The 21,407-nt window shown below is 42.3% G+C and overlaps 3 protein-coding genes across 3 annotated transcripts in view; 1 reads left to right on the forward strand and 2 right to left on the reverse strand.

Annotated features, from left to right (window-relative positions):
* Positions 1-4,346, reverse strand: part of LOC117773988 (protocadherin Fat 3) — a 67,129-nt gene extending 62,783 nt beyond the window's left edge. Inside the window, 2 exon segments of the mRNA XM_034605966.1 lie at positions 55-3,053; positions 3,921-4,346. Coding sequence (XP_034461857.1) covers positions 55-3,030 — 2,976 coding nt within the window. The 5' untranslated portion in view covers positions 3,031-3,053; positions 3,921-4,346.
* Positions 4,347-4,459: 113 nt separating this feature from the next.
* On the forward strand, positions 4,460-14,793 carry chordc1b (cysteine and histidine-rich domain (CHORD) containing 1b). Its single transcript, XM_034605969.1, has 11 exons — positions 4,460-4,664; positions 7,704-7,753; positions 7,831-7,887; positions 8,028-8,188; positions 8,802-8,902; positions 9,147-9,205; positions 11,046-11,116; positions 11,358-11,463; positions 11,614-11,733; positions 11,847-11,909; positions 13,331-14,793. The coding sequence occupies exons 1-11, from the start codon at positions 4,601-4,603 to the stop codon at positions 13,502-13,504; spliced, it is 1,026 nt and encodes a 341-aa protein (XP_034461860.1). The 5' UTR covers positions 4,460-4,600; the 3' UTR covers positions 13,505-14,793.
* Positions 14,794-15,423: 630 nt separating this feature from the next.
* LOC117773990 (tyrosinase-like) lies at positions 15,424-21,041 on the reverse strand. The gene is made up of 5 exons (XM_034605968.1): positions 20,220-21,041; positions 19,062-19,278; positions 17,650-17,797; positions 17,378-17,559; positions 15,424-16,288 (listed from the first exon to the last, which is right to left on the reverse strand). Exons 1-5 carry the CDS (start codon positions 21,039-21,041, stop codon positions 16,026-16,028), a joined length of 1,632 nt encoding a protein of 543 aa, XP_034461859.1. The 3' UTR covers positions 15,424-16,025.
* Positions 21,042-21,407: the final 366 nt, after the last annotated feature.

Raw genomic sequence — 21,407 nt, forward strand, 5'->3', positions numbered from 1 at the left:
TTTAAAAGGGGATCAGCATACATGGTAGTAAAGTCCATACAAATGGGGACCTACCTCAAAAGTGCCATTGAAGTCATTAATCAAGGAGTATCGGACCTGTCCACCGGGGCCCATGTCTGGATCCTGAGCCTGCACCCAGGTAATCACTGCCCCTGGTGGGAGGTCCTCTAGTACTCGAGCAGTGTAGCTGCTGGGGATGAAAGCTGGAGCGCAATCATTGACGTCCTCCAGTATTACACTAAGAGTTGTCACTGACGACCGTCGAGTGCCTCTCTCAGCCTTGTCTCTCACTTCAATCTTCAAAATGAACATTGGAACTGCTTCTCTGTCCAAGTAGCTCGCCACAAATACACTTCCGGTTTCACTGTCGATTCCGAACTGAGGGACCGAGGTCAGCATCACGTAGGAGAGCTGTCCATTTTGACCAGTGTCTCTGTCAAATGCAGTGACAGTAATAACTTGCACGCCGACGGCAGTGTTTTCAGACACAAGAGCCGAGAAGCTGTCCTGATAAAACTGGGGGTCGTTGTCATTTGCATCCTCGATGATCACGGTGAGCAGTCTCCAGCTGGACATCTGAGGGATGCCCTGGTCGTAGATGGTGATGTTCAGGAAGTAACGATCCATTCGCTCACGATCAAGTGGCTGCAACACAGTTATCAACCCAGTGTCCATGTTGATATTGAAGCAGTTTTCTTTGTTACCATCAGATATGGAAAAGAGGACACGGCCATTGAAGCCTGTGTCACCATCTCGTGCTCGCACCTGAAACACGCTGGCGCCAGAGGCGAGGTCTTCTCTCACTAGGATACTCGTGGGCAAGGCCTCAAACTGTGGAGCCTGTTTGTTCATAAAGGAAAGGTCTGTATTTATGACGTCAGGTCTTGGTCTCGCCATGGCAGACGCTTTGGACAGCATTTTTTCTGCCAACAGCTGAGCTACCCTGGTCTCTCTGCAGTTGAACCCCCTGGCTGGCATCCTGCCCCTCACCACAGATACATTTACAAATGTAGGATCGGAGAACAATTCTCCATCTGTTGCAACCAATTTAAGGTTGAATATCCCATTTTTTAAATGATCGACTTCTAATGACCTTTTCAGTGACAAAGCTCCGGAGTCTGTATTTAAATCAAAATACTGTAACTCGTTCCCAGACAGTATTTTATACTTCACCATTCCTAGCTCGTCCATGTCTACAGCTGACAAGGTGACAATAGTCTCACTGACAGGGAAATCACGGCTTATCATCCCCCTGCAGGAAACCATCTCAAAAAGAGGCTGGTTGTCATTGATATTTATCAGACGAATGGTAACATTTACTTCACTCTCCCGTCTGTAGGGTGAACCCCAGTCAGATGCCCGCACTGCAAAAATATAGATATCATCTGATGACTCAAAGTCCAGGTCTCTTGTGATCCTGACCTGACCTGAGTCTTGGTCTATAACAAATGGAAGTGACTGTTGGCCACTGATTGTATGGGTTACAAACCCATTCTCTCCTTTATCATAATCCGACGCAGACACTACAAGAACTACGGTGCCTACAGGTAAACTCTCGTTGATTGCAACATCATAAAACGGCCTATTGAACACCGGGGAGTTGTCATTTGCATCCTCAATGGTGATTTTGACCCTTGCTCGCCTCTGACTGATAGTATCAACTACATCCATCTCCATGTAATCCTGCGACATTCTCGTCAAATGCCTTGTGGTCATAATAACTCCAGTCAAAGGGTTCATATCAAAGTACGTTGGATCTGAGAGGCCGCTGAAGCTGTAATTGACACTCAGAGAAGCTGGGGAGATTTTCACCATCTCCACAATAGTGCCTGGGGGAGCTACTTCACTCAGCTTGACTACATAAACATCTTTCTCGAAATTCGCTAGAACTGGGTCTGGCTTTGTTACCAACAGCTGAACAACTTGGGTATTAGAAAACTTTGGCGGTATACCCCTGTCTTTAGCCTGGAATGTTATGTTGCAGCCATACGGGAATGTGTCCCAGTCAATGATTTCTGATGTTCTCACCCTATACTCATTCCCACCAGGCGATCTATCAACTACAAACTGTTCAAGGGGGTCACCCTCAATGATGGAAACCCACTCAATTGCTCCAGATACCCCCTCGTCTTTATCTTCCACAGTCACTACGGCATAGACAGGGTCCTTGTCCGTCCATGATGGAACAACAGCAACTGCACTGAGAACAGGATTAAATTCATTAACCCTCTGTACAACTAGGATCAGCCGAGCAGTGCTGCTGATACCATTGTTCCCATAGAGTTTCATCCCTCTGTCCACAACCTGCACCTCCAGCTCAAATCGTTCTTCTTTGTCCACCCGGGGCTGACCTGTCAGGGTGATGACCCCACTGGTCGGATGAACAGCAAAGAGTTCTACTTTGTTCCTGAAGAAGTAGTAGAACTCCCCGTTGGAGCCCACATCGGCGTCTGTGGCCGTTACACGTCCGATGCTGGCTCCCAGAGGGGCAGTCTCAGGGACAACAAATGAATAAGAGGTTGGGGAGAAGAGAGGTCGGAGGTCATTGGTATCCAAGACCTTGATATAAATAGTGGCTAAGGCCTCTAGGCCTCCTTGAGCAGATGCCTTAACTGTCAGTGTGTAATTGTCTTGTACTTCCCGATTCAATGTTGCACCACTGCCTCCGTTAGTGCGAACACGGAGGAAACAAAAATCTCCCATTATAAACTCCTCAGCCTGAAAGATTCCCTCGTTGTCTCCAGACGCAACAGAATATTTAATGTCTAAAGACCGAGGCGGAGCAAGAAAAATGCCCACTTTGACCTCACTTCTGGTATAGGTTCGGGTGGCACAGTTCTCGAAGATGGAGGCGTTATAGGCCGGCTGGGTGAAGAGCAGCAGGCCTTGTCCTGCCCGGGGTTCGGACAGGAACTGGGCACGGGTTGAGGGGAAACAGAGGAGGAAGAGGAGGAGGAAGAATAAAATAAAATGGAAAAGAAGAGAGAAGCCGGGTAGAGGAAGCATTTCTCCCCACCGATTAGCCTTCATCACTATTCCATCACCCAGTCACCCTATATTTGGAAAGAAAACCAAAGAAAGACAGATCCGGCTTCAGTTGGTGAGTTGTTAGAGACACGTTCTGTGCATGCTGAAAATTTGATAGAGAAGCGTGAGACAAAAGTTGCTGAGACATTTCAGGGGCACGTCTGATCACTAAGGGGATATGATAGCATATTCAATGTTGAGCGCAGGCTGGTTGCACTCAGGCACTGAACACTGCACCCGAAAGGCTCTGTAGCACAGACTGACATGTCTTTAAACAAAGCACATCTAAGGCACAGTGCACTTACACAGCTGCAGTGAAACATGTCGTGTCACCACACAGAATAACAGCGATCAGGAACAATCACTGCCACTGTCACAAAGACTCGGCTAAAAGACACACAGGACTTTGTTATTCTTTAGCCAGTGACTGGGGTTGGGACATTTTCACAAGAGGAATATGTAACTGGGACAAAAGATAGCACGCTCTGAGGGAATCGGTTGCACAAATCACTTTTGGAAACAGCCTGGAAAAGTTGCAATCAAGTAAATTCAAATGCAAATTGAAAACCAGATAGAAATGGGAAAAACTAAAATGTGTTTTATGCTTCACCTTATACTGAAGCCATGTTTTGATCTCGACAAAAAATAGAATAGAATAAGTGATGATGAACATTTAAGTCTATTTATGCTGCAAATATGAACATGCATATAGATTATAATCAACACCAAATAGGCTTTTCAGAAAGACAGGAGATATTTAGGCTGCATTCATTGCCTCCTGTGTTGATGCAGAACCAGTGGAGCTCCGTGCAAAATCCACGAGTTTTCAGTCTGCAGCTGCATCAACTCTCCTGTACTCAGACTTCTCTCACACATCGCACTGGGTCTCCTACCTTCAGACGAAACAGCTGTAGTGGAAGTAAATCCTTCCCCATCCCGTCTCCCACAGACAATTCTGCACACAAAAAAAAAAAAAAAACTGGTGCAGAAATCGTTGCTGATGCACGAAATGGGAATTAAACAAATGCATGTGCACAAATCCCGCACGGCAGTTGTCTACCAGGCTGCAGCCATCCTCTGTAAAATAAAATAAATAAATAAAATAAACTACACAGCAGCTATTGCCCCAGTTCCCGTGCACCTGACCACAGTAACCCGGGTTGTAGAGGGGGGGGGGCTTCATCTGCAGGAGTTTCACACCAAACTGTCTTCAAAACAGTCAGCTGTCCTGGAGAGGTTCGAGTCCGGGATGAAAAGGTGGTTCAAACGCACGTGTCGCTTCACGCAAGTTTTTTTTGGAGGCGCTCCGCATCAGCTGTGGCCGGTGCGGGGCCGCGCGCGGGGCTCGGGATGGAGGAGGAGGCGGAGGAGGTGGAGGAGGAGGAGGAGGCGGGTCGGGCGAGCGAGCGCCGATGTTTGCCGAGCGCAGCCGAGCACAACCCGGAAGTGAGACCGGGGCGATGCACAGCTAGTTTGCGCTTCGGACGGCGGCTCGCACACGCTCACACGAGCCCGTCACTGGTTACTTCAACGCCCGGTGACCAGTGTAACTAGTTCCACAGGGGGGGTCGCCATGTCTGTGTTGTGTTATAATAAGGGATGCGGACAGAGGTTTGACCCAGAGAACAACCCGGAGGGTGAGTAGAGTGTCAGTTAGCTCCAGGGTGCTAGCATGCTAACCCCGGTTCCTCTGGAAGTTTGTGTAGCCGGCGGCCGGGCTCGTTGGGCCCGCGTAGCTGACCTGGTGTTGGGGCTGTAAACTCCATTCATCCATAGAGATAAAGACAGTGACTCAGTTAGGTAACAACACGTGGAGCCGGCTGTTTACCGCAATGCTAGTAGCATGTTAAGCTACTGTGATTAGCAGCGGGGTCAAACTTCACTGAGCCGTTAGCACTGTTACAAGTTACAGTCAACGGTGTATTACGTGTATTTACTCTTATTACACGTAGATTACACACAACACCAATCCTCAGTGTTATTCTACAATCACAACGGTGCTGTTACACATGTCTAACACAGTTACACTCATCTTGTTCCTCCAATGAACTGGATGTAAAGCTGTTAAAATGTTCATTCAACTTTCACTTTAAATCATTAAAGTAGCAGATGTGTCAGCAGCATTTAGATGTGTTTGAAAAGATCACAATCCACCCTCACACGAGTTGTCCTGCAAGTTTAAATTTCCTAGGACACAGACACGAGTCATGAATCACAACTGAAGTGATCCTAACATCTGGATACAGATGTTAGGATCACTACTGCCTCCCAATACACCACAACATGCTCACAGTCCATGTTCATGTTTCTTTATTCATTTGCAAGGGACAACGCACATTTAATAACATGTTTGTCTGGGTCCAACATGTAAATGTGGCAGATTTGCTCACACCTAAATGATTTATTAAAACCAATGACTTAAGTAAACAAGGATAATGACACATGGACAACACAAAAGTACAAATAAGTATATAAAGGCAATCCAGCAAAAGGACATAAAGGTTAGAGCCAAACCCACATATGCACAAAAATTGAAAACAAATAATAAAACAGTTGTTTCCGACTACTCTAGATGATGACATGTTTAAGTGTCCAATAACCACTGTTTTATAGAATTGGAAAAGGATTTTATATTTGTTATAAGGGCATTTTAACAGCCCTGAGTAGGTTTAGTGGGTTTGTTATTACCAACCTCATGTTTATGGCACGTCTGCCCTTCAGCAAACAAAGAATAGTGAACATTTCAGACCCAGGAGCACAAATTCATGAGGAAACACAATGTAAATATTTATGAGCTAATCCTTTTCTTTACTACCACAATGGCCTGAGGAAAGCCAGAGTATATCTTGAAGCCTCATTCCCTGCAGTTGCAGAGACGATACTCATAATCACCTGCTACATTTAGGAATCAATCCTGATTTATCTGGAATGTTTCTTTATTTTATTACTTACATTATTTATTATTTAGTTGAGTTATTCCTCTTCAAGACAATGGCAAAGCACTTCATGTTATGTAACAGACAATTTAAACACTATTCATCATCAAAAGCTTGTTTGACATACGCGTCCTCCAGAAGTGCAGAAGAGACCATGATTGAGTTCCTGTTTATAGCACAATTTGTATGGCAAACACTATCTATCACCATGTTATTATGTGTTTTATTATATGAAAATGATCTTATTATTTCCCCACACATTTTACTGTTGATGTATAATTTAAAGATTATTGTTCTCTAGAAATAAATAAATAATTCAGAGGTTTACGACCCCAACAAAACCACATGGAAAGAAACTTTCATCCGGTTTCATCCATCACTTCTTCATCTTGAGTTTTCTTACTTAAGATAAATTTTGTTTATTAGACGCTTGTTGATACGAAGCCACTAATCTAAACACAATCTGAATTTGAAGGCAGGGACATTGTCTTCAGCTCCTTCGACAAAACCCCAGCGAGTCACTTATTTTCATTTGTTAGAAACGTCCTCTCTGTCTTCAGGTAATACGACATTGTGCGGTGCCAGATAGTCCGTGCAGGAGTCAAGTCCAATTTCCATTTTAATAGGATGCCTCTTTTCATAACACTGGAGTATATTATCATTACCTTTCTATCTAAGATGTGTATCTCTCACATTAGCATGGAATGGCCACAGCTCCGGCTGCACTGTAAGGAGGAAAATGCTTCATTTATAGTGTCGCCCGACTGAATTTCTTTATTCATTCCACTCTGATTCGCTTTTCAGGGCTGTTCCCTAAAATTGACATTCAAAAAAATAATGCTGTCCTTTTCGTTTAAAGCAAAACTAAACTAATGGATTGTCATCATTTCTTATTGTTCTAAAATATCTTAAATCTGCTCTTTACAGGGACAAATGCAAATAGTTTGATGCGTTTTATGTAAAAGGAAGTGACAATTATGGTTTATTTTTACATGAAGAATGAACATTATCTATAAAATCTTATTTCCTTTTCATCTTTTATATTATACTCTATGTTTTGATTTGCCAGGCCTGTAGTAGACCTCTACTGAAATGTATTTTTGGCGATCTACCTTCTGTACTTACTTTACATTGATTAATATCAGCATTTTAATCCTACCCTTAAAGTCATTATTTACCACCTGAGTACTTTATGATAAATATTGTTAGTGGCATGTGTGACCCCCATAAAGACGTGAAATGCTGCTGCGATAACCAGCATCTATAGTTAGTTAATTTTACTTTGTTCAATGCTTCTCTGTGAGGTTCACGTCACTTTGACCTGTGAAGGCAGCGTCAGACTCCGCTGACCACTGACAGATGCACCACATCACTGACATCACTGACATGCTCTTTACCTAGAAAAGCATGGTCCCATTAAAACAGCTGAAAGTGACTCGATTGTTTGCAGTTGTTGACTCTCTAGATGTCGTGCAACATTCAAAACCTTTGACAACTTAACTCAGCATTTTCTATTATAAAAAAGGCATTTTTCCAAGCTGAGCAGTTTAGGCTGAAATCCTTCTTGTGAAAGCTGAAAGTTTTAATTATTTATGAACGTAGATTTAATTATAAAGTAGGCCAGTAAAGCTAAAAGCCTGTAAACATGTTAATGTTATTCAATGCTGCTTTTGTTACACCATTTGCAATATTGTCACATACTTTTCTTCTTAATTAATCAGCGTTGTTTTCTTTTCACAGATGGCTGCACCTATCACCCGGGAGTCCCTGTGTTCCATGATGCATTGAAGGTAAAATGGCTGAAAATGCACAGTCAGCTTGTGTCCTGTGTCCTGGTTAAAGTTAATGTCTCCTTAACTTCCTCCAGGGATGGTCGTGCTGCAAGAGAAGAACCACAGACTTCTCTGACTTCCTCAGCATTGTTGTGAGTCCATGTCCATGTTCTAATCCATACTCCGATGTCTCATTGTCTATTGTTTTCATGAAGCATTGACTGCCGCCTTATAGCTGTGGCCGTATTTGGCTGAGCCTTCATTGTCCAACACAATCACCCTCTCCTCGCAGGGCTGCACCAAAGGTCCCCATAACAAAGAGAAGCCTCCTGAGCCGGTGAAACCAGATGTGACGTCATCGGGAGAAGGGAAAGAAACAGACGACCAAAAAACAAAGTTTAACGAGTACATCATTTCCGCACCAATACCTCAGGAGGCGATTCGCAGACCGAGGTTCGCTTCAAACGTTGTATTTTTTATTTTTTAATCGATACTATAGGAATACCCTCAGCTCCTATTAATGGTGCAGTTTCCCCACATTAAAGCAGACATGATGTAGCCTTCACTAAAAGTGTATTTGATCATGTCAAAACTTTTTATTGGCATTTTGAGAAAAAATAGATAAACACGATTAGACGAGCAAGTTTTTCTCCGCTCAATACAGGGCTTTCCGTTTAATACGGAAATAATAATATAGTATATGGCTCCAAAGACTACATCCTGCTCTGAATTATTCTGGTTCAGTATCAAATGCATAAAAGGATAGGTACAGTTTCAGAGGCATGAAATCAGCCTGAAATCATCAAACATATACAGAGGCGTTCTCTCGTCTTTTACCCAGGGTACATCCCACCAGAGTTCAAAAGGAAGTGGACTGATGAAGTGATAACTTCTGAAAAGTGAAACTCCTTTCATGTGGTGTATCGGTCTTTGGCTGGCTTCATACCAGAGTGCTAATTTTTAAATGATATTTGCCAATAATGTGTTCCTTACTTAAATTAAAAATCCAAATACGCTTCCAAATTGTTCTTAGTTACAAAAACATCTTCTATCTCTTCTGTTGCAGTGGTGACGAGCCGTTGGTGAGATTGCAGCATAAAGTCTCTACTTCTCTGAAGCAGGCGCTGGAGAAACTGAAGCTGACTGAAAACACAGCAGAGGAGAAAGGTGAAGAACCGAACTTCATCCACTCTCGTCTCTTCTTTACTCGTCCGTCTTTCTGTTTTTCCTCTTCATCACAGGTTTTCACTTCTTGTTATAGTAGCCGGGAAGGTCGTGTTGACAGCGGAAGTTAATGGACGGCCACAGGGAATTTGACAGCTGACAGGGACGGGACGATGTGTCATATTTGTGAATGCAGTACTTGTTTGATGCTCTTTGAAAGTCAGCTGTTGTGTCTCTGTCTTTATAGAGGAAGACAGCGACGAGATCAAGATCGGAACGTGTTGTAAAAATGGAGGCTGTACCAAAGTAGGTAAAAGTGTCTCTGCATCACGTGAAAAACCTTGTGGAATAAATTCTTGTGGTGTTGAAATGTGTAAAAATCAGCTTAATGTTTACACTACTGAACCAAATTACTAGTATTAAGGTTTAGGGCGTTATGTGCATTTCCCGTACAGTTCTTTCAATTCTGGCTTAAACCTACTCAAATTAGAGACTTTGCACTTGGTAGTATCCGATTTTCCGAAATTATTTTCTCTAGGTCAGTGCCTGTTCTAAACCTTCCTGTTAGTAATGGACTGCTCATCCTGTGGTGATGCTGGTTGCAGCTTTTCATTATGAAATTGTTAAAGTAGACTTACTACTGGTCCACTCAACCCTGAAGCCACCGCTGCCGCACAAAGAGTTGTTTATTCAAAGTTCAGCGATGCTTGACTCAGGAGGTAGAACCCTGAACTGGAGAATTAGTTGTCATTTCTGCTGTGAACGCACTGATGGACAACATCATTTACACTGATGAGTCCCAGCCTCCGCTGCTACAGAGAGCTGGTCCCCTGTTTAAAAGTTTATTAATATTGAATGTCCAAATCACACCCTAGTCGTTCGGAAATTTAAAGGACTGTGTTAACTCCCATCATTTAACCTTCTGCTCTACATGTTTCTTTAACATGCTCACTGTCACAGACAAAACAAAATAAACATGCGTAACCACACTGATGCAGAGATAACAGGTCGTCCCACACCTGACCTCTCAGAGCCGAACTCTGAGGCCGTCACTTGCTTCCCTGCCTCGGTAACACAGGACATCACTCACCCACTCAACTGCCACTTTCCCACAATGCCCCTCAGGACACAGATACAGGTCAATAAGAGGCAACAGGCTTCGGCAAATGGCAAATACCTGCAGCCACAGCGACACTTAATAAGACATCATGGTCCCGCTGTTCGCCAGCTGTTGTCTCGGTGCCTTTTTTTTTTTTATCGGTGGAAGTTTAATGTTATTGAGATGTCCTTGTTTGGTATTGTTGCTGCTCAGTGATGTGAACCGGGTGTTGCTCTGTTGTTTGTGGGGTTGAATGTGATTGTACAACGTTTCAGGACAATAAACTAAGTAACCAATTGAATATGCTGAAGCTCAGAACCTGAAGAACCCAAAAATGTTTACCATCCAAATACTTCCAACCTTGACTGTATTGGAAGAAATCTTCAAAATATTTATAGTTGCAGTTAAATAAAAATAATGTTAATCCAACCTAGTGCTCAAACTAGAATTTAACTCCCCAAAAAGCTGAACCACCACTTAACCTCCTCGTTTGTGCTGAGACGGATTTAAACCAAACTTTTTTTGCTCCAGCTAATCTGACCTGTCAGAGCAGAACCCCCCCGAGATTAGAACATAAACTGTGAGGGGAGAAATTTACATTGACAGGGTTTTATAAGAAGCTTTAAGTGAGACTTGAACAACTTCCATAATTGTACTTTGACTGATTTGATTGAAAGCCATAACATGTTTTCTCAAGGGCTGCTCACTTTTAGTAGAAAAATCATTTGAGGTTATGGTAGAGTTTGAATTTAGTGTTTTGTCAAATTTTTGTCTGTCATTACAGATAATAATATTCAATAATATTCTAAAATATGCCACTGGCTTTAAAAGGCAATAGATTTTAAGGAATCCTCCTGCATGCTACGATTCATCTGCAAAAAGATGACAATTCTGGAGAAATATAATCTCAGACTTCAGTTCAAATAACTAATCATAGAAGAGAACCTACTTTACTGTTTGTTCTCAATTCATCCCCAAATGTTTTTTGATAAATAAAAACAATCTCCTTCAGTCTGTTGAACCGAATCTGTTTGTCGTTCTCTTTAGAGTTTTGAAGGACCTGCGAGTGATTCCGACGCATGTTTCTTCCACTCTGGATTTCCTATCTTCCATGAAGGGTTAGTATTTGTCATCTATTCTTATATAATGGAGTTATTTAGTATTCAACCCCTGAACCTTCCATCTCTGTGTTTCACTGTATCAACATGAAATGGTAGATATTCTCTGGAAACTGTAAAAAAAAAAAAAAAGAAGTGTGAAGGGCAACAGGAGGATTTTCCTGTTTCTCTTCCTGCTCCACTTGTTTACCATTTCTCTTGAGTGACGAGTTATCGACTGTTTCTCTTCCTATGTCTCCAGGATGAAATACTGGAGCTGCTGCAAGAGGAAAACCTCTGACTTCAACACCTTCCTCTCTCAGGAGGGCTGCACCAAGGGAACGCATCTATGGAGGAAAAAAGACGAGGTAGGCGTGATGATGTGTGTGAGTCTGCATGAGAGAGCCGCGGCTGCGACTCCATCTAGTGGAGTCTGGTAAACACTTGTGCGGTGGAGGAACTGCTTTGGTGGTGGAGACTTTGACTTTATGTATAGTCTGTGTGGAATCTCCCTGCAGGGTAAGAAAGTAGTTCCGTGTCGGTTTGACTGGCACCAGACTGGGACGCAGGTCATCGTCTCCATCTACGCTAAGAACGCCGTCCCAGAGCTGAGCTACGTGGATGCAAACAGCATCACGGTGAGGGATTTCAGGGATTTTATATCTGAAACTAATTTCCCTGGATATCGGAACTGCTTATTTTTCCATTTTGTTCATTTCAATCTGAGGTTTATTTCTGTTCTCTGCTTCAGCTCGACATACATGTTATATTTGAAGGAGAAAAGGAATTTGCGCAGAAATTCAGCTTGTGGGGGGTAAGTACAGCATCATCTTCAACCTCATGTAAATGTCTTGTTATCTTTTATATGTGCTGTTTAAAAAAATGTATACTGGCTCTGTAAATAATTAAAGCAACACTATGCAACTTTTTACATTAAAAATAGCAGCTTCAAAATTAGTTTGATGGTTCACTGGCTTTGAATATAGAGGATGGTGCTGCTTTATTTCCTCCTCCTCATCTCACTGGGTGGCTGTGGCCCAGGAGATACAGCGGGTTGTCCACTAATCAGAGGGTCGGTGGTTTAATTCCGGGCCAATCCAGTCTTTATGTCAAAGTTTTCCTTTGGGCAAGACACTGAACTGCAAATTGCTCCCAACAGCTGTGCTGGCAGCATTTGAACGAGATGCATGACTGAAATACAAAGTTTGTAAGTAAAGTAGATGTAGTCTGGTTACCCCCCCGGACACCTTCTCTCGTTCTGTGTAACTTTGGTGAGTCGGTTCGATCTCTTGTGAGAAGTGTGGAACTGACTGACAGCTTCAATTGTCAGAATCCGGTCCAGCAAGTTGCAGAGTAATGTTGAACTGTAGGTCAGTAAAAAGACTGAGAAGATGTTAAAAAAACTGAGTTTATCTCCAATATTCAGCAGGAAACTTTTCTAAATCCTAAAGAGTTTGGTGGATTTGTTTTAGCAGCAGCTCTTCTGGTTCAGGAAGCCGGGGATCATGGGTAATATCCACCGTTCAGCTGTGTTTCAGTTCAGTTACTGGAACTACACAGTCAGTACATTGAGATATTAAACTGCTCGGACTCCAATCCCAACAGAATTAATAACCTTGTGTGGCTGCAGAGGGCGCTGTTGCACAGTAAAAGTGACATAGCTTTGCTTTAAGTTACTGCAGTATAATATAATAGTTATTATTGTTCGTTATTAAATAACAAGTATAAAAGTCATGTTATTTTATATGCTAACAGACCAGGGACCTTTGGAGTGAGGATTAAAAAAAGGCAGCAATTATAGCAGAAAAATTAATTAGGAGCTGAATATATACGACTAATTGAAAACCTAACTGAGTCTTGTTTGCCGGACCAGTTTATCTGTGATCCCTTTGTACTGGGGGAACTGTGCTGCTGTTGTCTCACAATTTTCTGCTTTGCTCCCTTAACCCATCTCCCATGGGCTACAAGTGCACACCCTTAATTTGGTAAATGTAAGAAACCATCAATTTGGTTTGGTTTGTTTTTCTACCCCCCCCCCCCCCCCCCCCCCCCCCCCCCCCCTAGGATGGAAAGATAAGGAAACATTCTGAGAAACCTCTAATTGTTTAGATTTGTATGATAGTAGGATTTTTTTTTTTATGTCGCTTTGGGGCTTTTTCATGGACTTTTTATTTTTCTGCCTTAAACCACCAGCTTCTCTCTTTTTACGCACTCCTCCCCTTTTTTTCCTCACAGGTGATAGATGTGAGTAAAACTACAGTGAACATGATGGCGGCCAAGATCGAGATAGCCATGAGGAAGTCCGAGGCCATGTCATGGGCTCGTCTGGACCTCCCTCCCCCCGTCCCGCCACCCAAGGTGGAAGAGAAGACAGAAGAGGACAGTGAAGACGAAGACGAAGACGAATGATGAGGACTTACAACTCACACAGTCCTTTCTTTACCTCTTTATAGAGTCGCCTCTTTCGCTGATGTGGGATTTCGGTCTCTCCTCAACATTTACAGCTAATAACGCTCAGACGCCACCTTCCTTGATTTTGCCAGTTTTTCTCAATTTTTGTCTTTATTTTTTTTGACGTCATTACGTTTATTCTAAAGATCTACAAGTATTTTTACAGCCTTTTCTTTTCACTTAAGGACTGCATGATTAGGGGGGGGGGTCGCTCTGACTTTTAATAGACCTACAATCAGACAATGACTCACTTGATTACTGCACTGATCAACACAAAGAGTCCGGTGTGACCATGTTTCCATTTCATACCCATAAAGCCCTTTCCTGTGTCTCGTCACATGGACCGATGACATCACGTTATCCCAAAGGATCCCACTTGTGACTGTCTTCTCTTCCAACAACCTTGAGAAGAAGAGGATTCCATCTGTACGTTGTCATGTGTTTCATTCCTTTCTTTGGTTTCATTACTTGTGTAAAATGGTGCGTTGTTCGGTCCACCAGAATCACATCAGACTAAATGCTGTCTTCTTAGATATTTATCTGTATGTGTGTGATGATGAAGCTGCTCCATGTCGTCCGAGTAGGAAAGTCTCCATCTTGTGCCCTCTTGTGTAATATGGAGTTTATTCTGAATAAATGAACATAGAAATAAGATGATCCACCTTTTTCACATGTAGATTTGCTTTTAACATGATTAAATCTAATGTACATTTTGTACAAAATTTGCTTTCAAATGGTCGCTGCTAGATTTTTCCGAATTTTCTGGTCAAACCAACATGGCACCGTTTTGAGAATGTACTGTAATATCGGAGAATGCCGACTGAATACAAAGTATTTAGAAGCAAAGTACTGTGTTATTTAAAAGAAGTAATGCTCTGCTATAGACAGCATGTGTCAAGGCTCGGAATGTATGAAATAAATTTGGCTGAATGAGACCACGAAGTGAGGGTGAAGTTATTGAGGAACCCATTTGTCTTACCAAAAATAAACTTCAGAGTGGAACTTTTAAACTTGGGGTGATGTATGTATGTGTGTGATGGCCTGAATCTGAGTATTTCTTGTACTGTATAAACTGAGAACTACAAGCTTTGTTCGAGTTGTATTAACGACCGACTCTTTCAAACTGTTGGGACCTGGTGAAATGAAACACTTTTTTTGCATTAACGTAGACGTGACCTTTCCAGTGAAGGTTTTGAACCAAAACTTCTGGGACTGTAATGACTTTTACAAATGTCAGGGCTTCTTTTTTTTTTAACTAATACATGATTTTAAGGTAAAATAGTGAAGTACTGTACATCCTGACGCTGTGGGTTTGTCTCACACTTTGACATCTTAATAGACAATATCAACTGTTTGCTTTTTCCAAAAGAATATCTCAACAAGAAAGAGGAATCTGTTTAAGTGTTATTCAAAATGTGGTTAAATCAACAGCCACATAAATATAATATACGTTTCTTTCCACAGAACTATGGACTGAGCTTACAATAGATGGACTAAACCAAAACTGTATATTTTTACAATGGTAAAAACTGAACTGTCACAGAAACGATGTTGTACATCATCTGTCTAAAAAGCAAAGATTTCTATGTGTTGAGCTGAGATCTGGTGTTTAGACTTCGACTGTGGAAACTGGACAATTAGATAATTTAATCATCTATGTCATAAGAAAGAAAATGAATTAAAAAACATTGTTATTGTCCCTTTTGTTGTGAAATGTTTAAAGATTAAATAAAAGATATTGATTTTTGCAAAAGTGTAAATATTCAGTTTGATTCAAAATCCGAGTGAATTTATAGATATGTAATAGTTCTGTATTTGCTTATTTCAGTTTTGGATTTCTTAAGATTTTTATTTATTTCATGGTCTGTGTATTTTCTCTTTTTCTTCTCCACACTTTGTATTTGTAAAACAGGAGGAAGGACATTTAACCAAGAGAGAAACACCAAATGATACAGAAATATAAAATATATGTAGATTATATTTACGTATGTATAATAAGTCGCCTGAGGCTTCTGTAAACTTATTTAATTAATTTGAGTCAAAGAACCACATTAACTTTTGTACTTGGTTATAAAGATACTTAAAGTATTAAAGTACTTGCCGAGTGTGTCATATTACTGCAAACCAAATACATCATTATGGCTGAGACCAATTCCTCTGTTATTGAGTACTTAAAAAAGAAAACAAGGCGATCAGGTATCCCATAAAAAATCTAGTACAAGTACACTAATGAAGGATATGTACTTTGTCACATCCCACAGTTGAGTACTAATTACACTGATGCTACACAGTTGAAATCACTGAATTTGAAGGTTGTACGACTACAAATAACAATAATAAACTTTATTTAAAGCACCTTTTCAAACCAGAGTTACAATGTCAAAATACTTTGTGAAAATACTGTATAAGAGACAAAGATCTTTGGTATTAAAACTCATATTTGTGTGTGTATCACTGTACAGGGGCCTGGCTGTGGCTGTCACATGGTTGTTTGGTAGTTAGAGTGGCCGTCCTCACTATCATCACCCCGGATAAGTGGCTGTCGTTCTGGGAGAGCAAATAAGTTTTTCCACTTCCCCCCCTGCAGCCAGGCTGAACCTCCGAATCTGCGTTTGACAGTGAAGACGGCAGCAGCTACGCCCACCGCTACAATCCCCCCCGAGAGTCCTGCGAGCAGCAGCCAGGGCCACACGTCCTGCAACGCCTGCAGGAACGGACGCATGGATTCTGCCAGCCTCAGATCTGGAGAGAGAGAGAAACATGAGAGGACGCAGAGAAGGAGAGAAAACGTTAGTGTTCTCTCACAAGTTATGAATAAAAGAAAGATGATATCAAACCAAATTATCCTTTCACAGATAAAGACCTGGAGTTTAGGCCTTTTTACCACAGCTGAGGGGTTTATGTTTACACCCCTGCTTTGTTTATTTATAAGTAAGATTACACAAAAAACTACTGAACGGATTCACACGGAATTTGGTGGAAGGAAGCAGAACGGGACAAGGAAGAATCCTTTAATCCGTTTGGTGTAGATACGGATCAGGGGCAGATCCAGGATTTATTTTGTCCCGTTTTCTTTAAAGTTGGGAGATTTTTCAACATTTTCCTTGATTTCTCACAGAATATTTCATGGATATTGATGCAAAAAGTGAGTGAATTTAAATGGGGTTTCATGAGGTGACTGGTGGAGGTGGAGGCGCTCTCTCTCTCTCTCTCTCTCTCTCTCTCTCTCTCTCTCTCTCTCTCTTTCTAGTTGTGTGTTTGTGTGTTTGTTTGTTTGTTTCTGGGCATTTTTCAACATTTTTCATGATTTCTCTGGGATTAAGCATCTGGAACTTGAAAATACAAATCAAGCATCTTTAGGGGACAGATTTTTATGATGATGTGCAATGTGGTGCAGATTTGGAATCTTTTTCGTTTGTGATCAAGATTACACAAAAAACACAGGACGGACAAATCTTGGTGGAAGTGGATGTTATGGGTCACAAAAGAACCAATCAAATTTAGGTGCGGAACCGGACCAGGGGGCAGATCCAGGATTCTCTGTCTTTAAAGTCGCGAGATAGGGTGTTTTTCAACATTTTCACTGTTTTCCCAGGGGATAATTTATGATAAAAAGAATTCGTCACATTTAGGAAACTGATATCTACAAGTCTGTGAAATTTGGTGCAGCTTAGCCTTGGCAGAAGTACACACTCCACTAAGTACCACAGTAGTTTGCTAAGTACATTCAGTGGGTCGATGAGAAATAGATTAACACTGATAATGGAAACCAGAGACAGCCTTTCCTTAGACGCAAATACAAAGATAGAAAAACCTCAGATGTCCACTTACTGGCGTCCAGCAGGTGGGAGTATTCGTACCCGAGGTCCTTGCTGGAAATGAAGTATTCTCTGTTTCTGTGGAGGGGCAGGAAGGGCACCATGTGGTACTCACTGTTGTGCCCGATGGGAGCATTGGAGTCTGGGTACTGGGAAGGAGACGGCCTGTGCCTCCTGAGCCACTGCTCATAAATGCTTGAATGGAAAAAGAAAAACCGATACAGCAGTTTTTGTAAATGCACATGGATGGAGTGTGTGTATCTCTCTGCGTGTGCCATCTCTCACCTGTCAACAAAAGCGTGGTGGAGCAGGAATATGGGGTCATTGGCTGAGCCCTGCACTGATGACATGGATCCGTTCATGAACACGTGGACGGCGGCGTGCATGCCCATATGAAGGCTGTTTCCAAACCCGGTCTGAGGATCCCCGAACCCTGCAGGACGAGACGTGTCTCATGAGCACTGACAAAGATGGCAGCTTGTTGTGTTCAGAAAATCAAAAGTGAAATGAGATCTTGTCCTCACCCCCAGGTTTTCACTGACAACAGGATATTTTATGCTTTGGAAACACCAGCGTGGATATGTACAGCATTTTGGAATCTAATATTTTAAACAGATTAGGATTCTTTCTGTAGAAATGATGTGTACGATGTATTATAGTGATTCAATAAAGCTTTTCTTCCGTCGACTATATTATAATGTTCCAATCTGATAGTTAAGTCCTGATATACAATCAATAAAAAGTAGATGTTAATTTTATTTAGTTCGCTGATTTATAATTTTTTCTTTCCTACAATAACAGAGTTTGCACATAATTTACCATCTTGAGTACAAGTTTAATTCCAGCTCTGGGATAAAAAAATACACAGATATCAGCCACAGGCCAGAGGTTGTTAGAGTGCGGAGGCGGGCGTCCCACAGGGCCTCGCCATGGAGTCAGGGAGTCTCAGTGAATGGAAGCCAAACAGGAATAATCTGGTGAACGAGATACTGTATGTCCAACATGTCGTTGTTTTTGGTAGAATTTTTATTGTTTTCCAGATTTTCTAGCGGACAACTCTGAGGTTATGTCCAACGGCAATATTAGATTATCTTCGCTGCATTGTTGTTGTTTATGGATCAAATAACACAATCATAGGTGAGATAAATATATTGACCTTAGTTTTCTTGCCGAAACAAGGACAGAAAACTAGAGAATAAGGGAGTCGCCTAGTTTTGTGAAAATACTGGATACTACTCTGGTTCTCTTGATTTCACCTCACTCTGAATATAACAATGGTAAATTACTATTTTTGACTTATTCTTCAAATCATTGATGAATGCATCATAAATCATTAATATTACACAGGATATGCACATAAACCAAACAACAGGAGCATGTTGGTGTGTTGCTGAGGTTTCTTATGATAAAGATGATGTTCAGACCTATTGATTCTGAGCCTTAAGGACATTGGTGAGTATCCCTTCATCTGCGTCTACACACGGCAAATATCATGTGAGTTACTAACAACATACAGAGGAGCACACACACACACACACACACACACACACACACACACACACACACACACACACACACACACACACACACACACACACACACACACACACACACATAGGCAGCACAGTGCAGGGACTGCAGGCGGACCATGAGATGGAGGAGCAGCAGAGCAGAGACTCTTCAGACTCATATCTGACCTTCCAGCGTGTTCCTGAAGCTCATGTTGGCGCCGCGGTCCATGGCCCCGGTGTCATAGTCTCTCAGGCCGAGAGTGAACTCCACCTCCGCCGAAGTCGGCAACCGTTCCACCAAAGTGCGGTTCTGGTTTCCATGGTTACGACGCAAAGGGCCCTCATCCTTGGCATCGCACAACACGCCCCTGTCGTTGTAGACCTGGGGTTGGGAGCACAAGACCTGCAGGTGGAGACACATGTAGAACACAGCATGAAGGTGACAGGAAGAAGGTGAACAGTCAGACAGATTGTTGGTACAAATTATTACTTACAAATAACAAGAAATTAGAAAAGAGTTATTACTAAATAATGTAAAATCATTTTATCATATTGATCAATATGTATTTTATACAGGTAGATAGATATATAGATATATAGATAGATAGATGAATAGATAGATAGATGGATAGATAGATAGATAGATAGATAGATAGATAGATGGATAGATGGATAGATGGATAGATAGAGAGAGAGAGAGAGAGAGAGAGAGAGAGAGAGAGAGAGAGAGAGAGAGAGAGAGAGAGAGAGATATCAAATTCTTATTCATCAAGGATCTTCTATTTATCTATAACTCTATTATTAAAATCTATAAATTGTATTACGTCCTTTCAATTCATCCTCACGATTACACAAAGGTACAATTTGTGATTTCTTTTACTCATTCATGTGTCATTAGTCTTTACCTGCACAGTGAATGAGTGGATATTTATATTAATTACACTGAGTTGTATAATATCCATGGAGTATGTATAGTTGTTTAATACATAAACTGTATTTATATGTGTTATATTTTGACTGAATGGCAATTTATTCATGAAAAAACTTAATCAAAGTGAAAAAAGAAAACTGTAACAGTATTGTATAATGGTGATGAACAAATATCTTAACTTGAGAAAAGATTCAGTCTGTGAATGAGTGAACATTTAGATGAATTACACTTAACTATAGAATATCCATTAAGGTGCATGTTTACAAGTTAGAATTAATAAATGTCTGCAGCATCTATACTACTAATATATCATATTTATTCTCATTTTATTTCAACTGTAATGTAAGTTATCATGAATAAATATCACTGGAGAAAGAGAAGTTAGATGTTAGGTTGCATGTGTGTGTGTTTACCCTCCATGAAGAGAAGACGGAGCCTGGGCTGAGGAGACTCGGGTCCTGGGGGCTCCTGTCCCCCATCAGCTCGTCCGTGCACACCTCGCAGCCCCGGGCGTCCCTCCAGTCCCAGTACGGGATGGAGAAGCTCGTGTCCCCGGTCAGCTTCCTGATCTCACGCTCCCAGTGCAGCAGGTACACCCGGTGCCAGGGCAGGAAGGCAGGCGCCCAGTGCGCGAAGTCCACATCTGTCCACACGTTGCCAGGGCCTCCTAGCAGCGCGTCCCTGGAGACGTAGTAATGCATCCACACGAACACATCGTACACAGACACGTCAGCGAACAGCGGGTTGGAGCCGTTCTCCATCTCCATGTAGGTGCCGGTGGCCACAACATAGTCCCTGCTGACAGTCTGCTTGGCCAAGTTCAGGTAGGACACAAGTTTGACCCTCTCCGCCCTGGACAAGTGGAAAATGTTCCTCCGGAGAGACTCTCTTCTTTCATTGCACCTCGCCCCAAAGTAGCCAAACTTACAGTCCGCGCAGCTGAAGCCCATGAAGTCCCCTGCGCACTGGCACGTCCGGTTGTAGAACACCAGGGGCCACTTCTCTCTGTCGTCCACCCCGGAGAAGGGGTACTGCGGCCCGTCAGGCTGCTCCGACACCTCCACGTCCTCGCAGGAGCCCCGGCCCGAGCTGGCTCCGCAGGGCGAGCCGTCCCCGTCCCACAGCGGGCAGCACTCCTTGGTGCGTAAAGCTGCCCGGGTGGCGCACGGCCGAGGGAACTGCGCACAGCCGGGCGCAAAACACAACATGAAGGTAAGGACTACCAGAGGCGACATCACAACCAGGGGGTTCACACTTTGAACACGGTGGATACAGGCAGTCGCAGGGAAATTATAGCCAAAGTGGTGGAGCCCATGTGATCCATTCTCAGGGTTAAATACTTGAGGGATTTCTGCGGTGCCCCCCCCCTCTCTCTCTCTGTGGAGCCGGTCACATGCTGCATGACCTCAGGGTGAAGCTCACTTGATGTGGGTGGAAAGCAAACTGCAGCCAAAGAAGAAAGAAGTTTCATCTAATGACATTTGTGCACATTAAGTGGAGTTTTTAAGTCTTTATGGGCCTTAATGAAAATGTATTATTTGCCTGATGATACCATTTAAATGAATAGGCAACATATCACCTCATTATAGGCTGTTATTTTG

The sequence above is a fragment of the Hippoglossus hippoglossus genome, chromosome 14 (genome assembly GCF_009819705.1).
Source record: "Hippoglossus hippoglossus isolate fHipHip1 chromosome 14, fHipHip1.pri, whole genome shotgun sequence".
Taxonomy (NCBI): domain Eukaryota; kingdom Metazoa; phylum Chordata; class Actinopteri; order Pleuronectiformes; family Pleuronectidae; genus Hippoglossus; species Hippoglossus hippoglossus.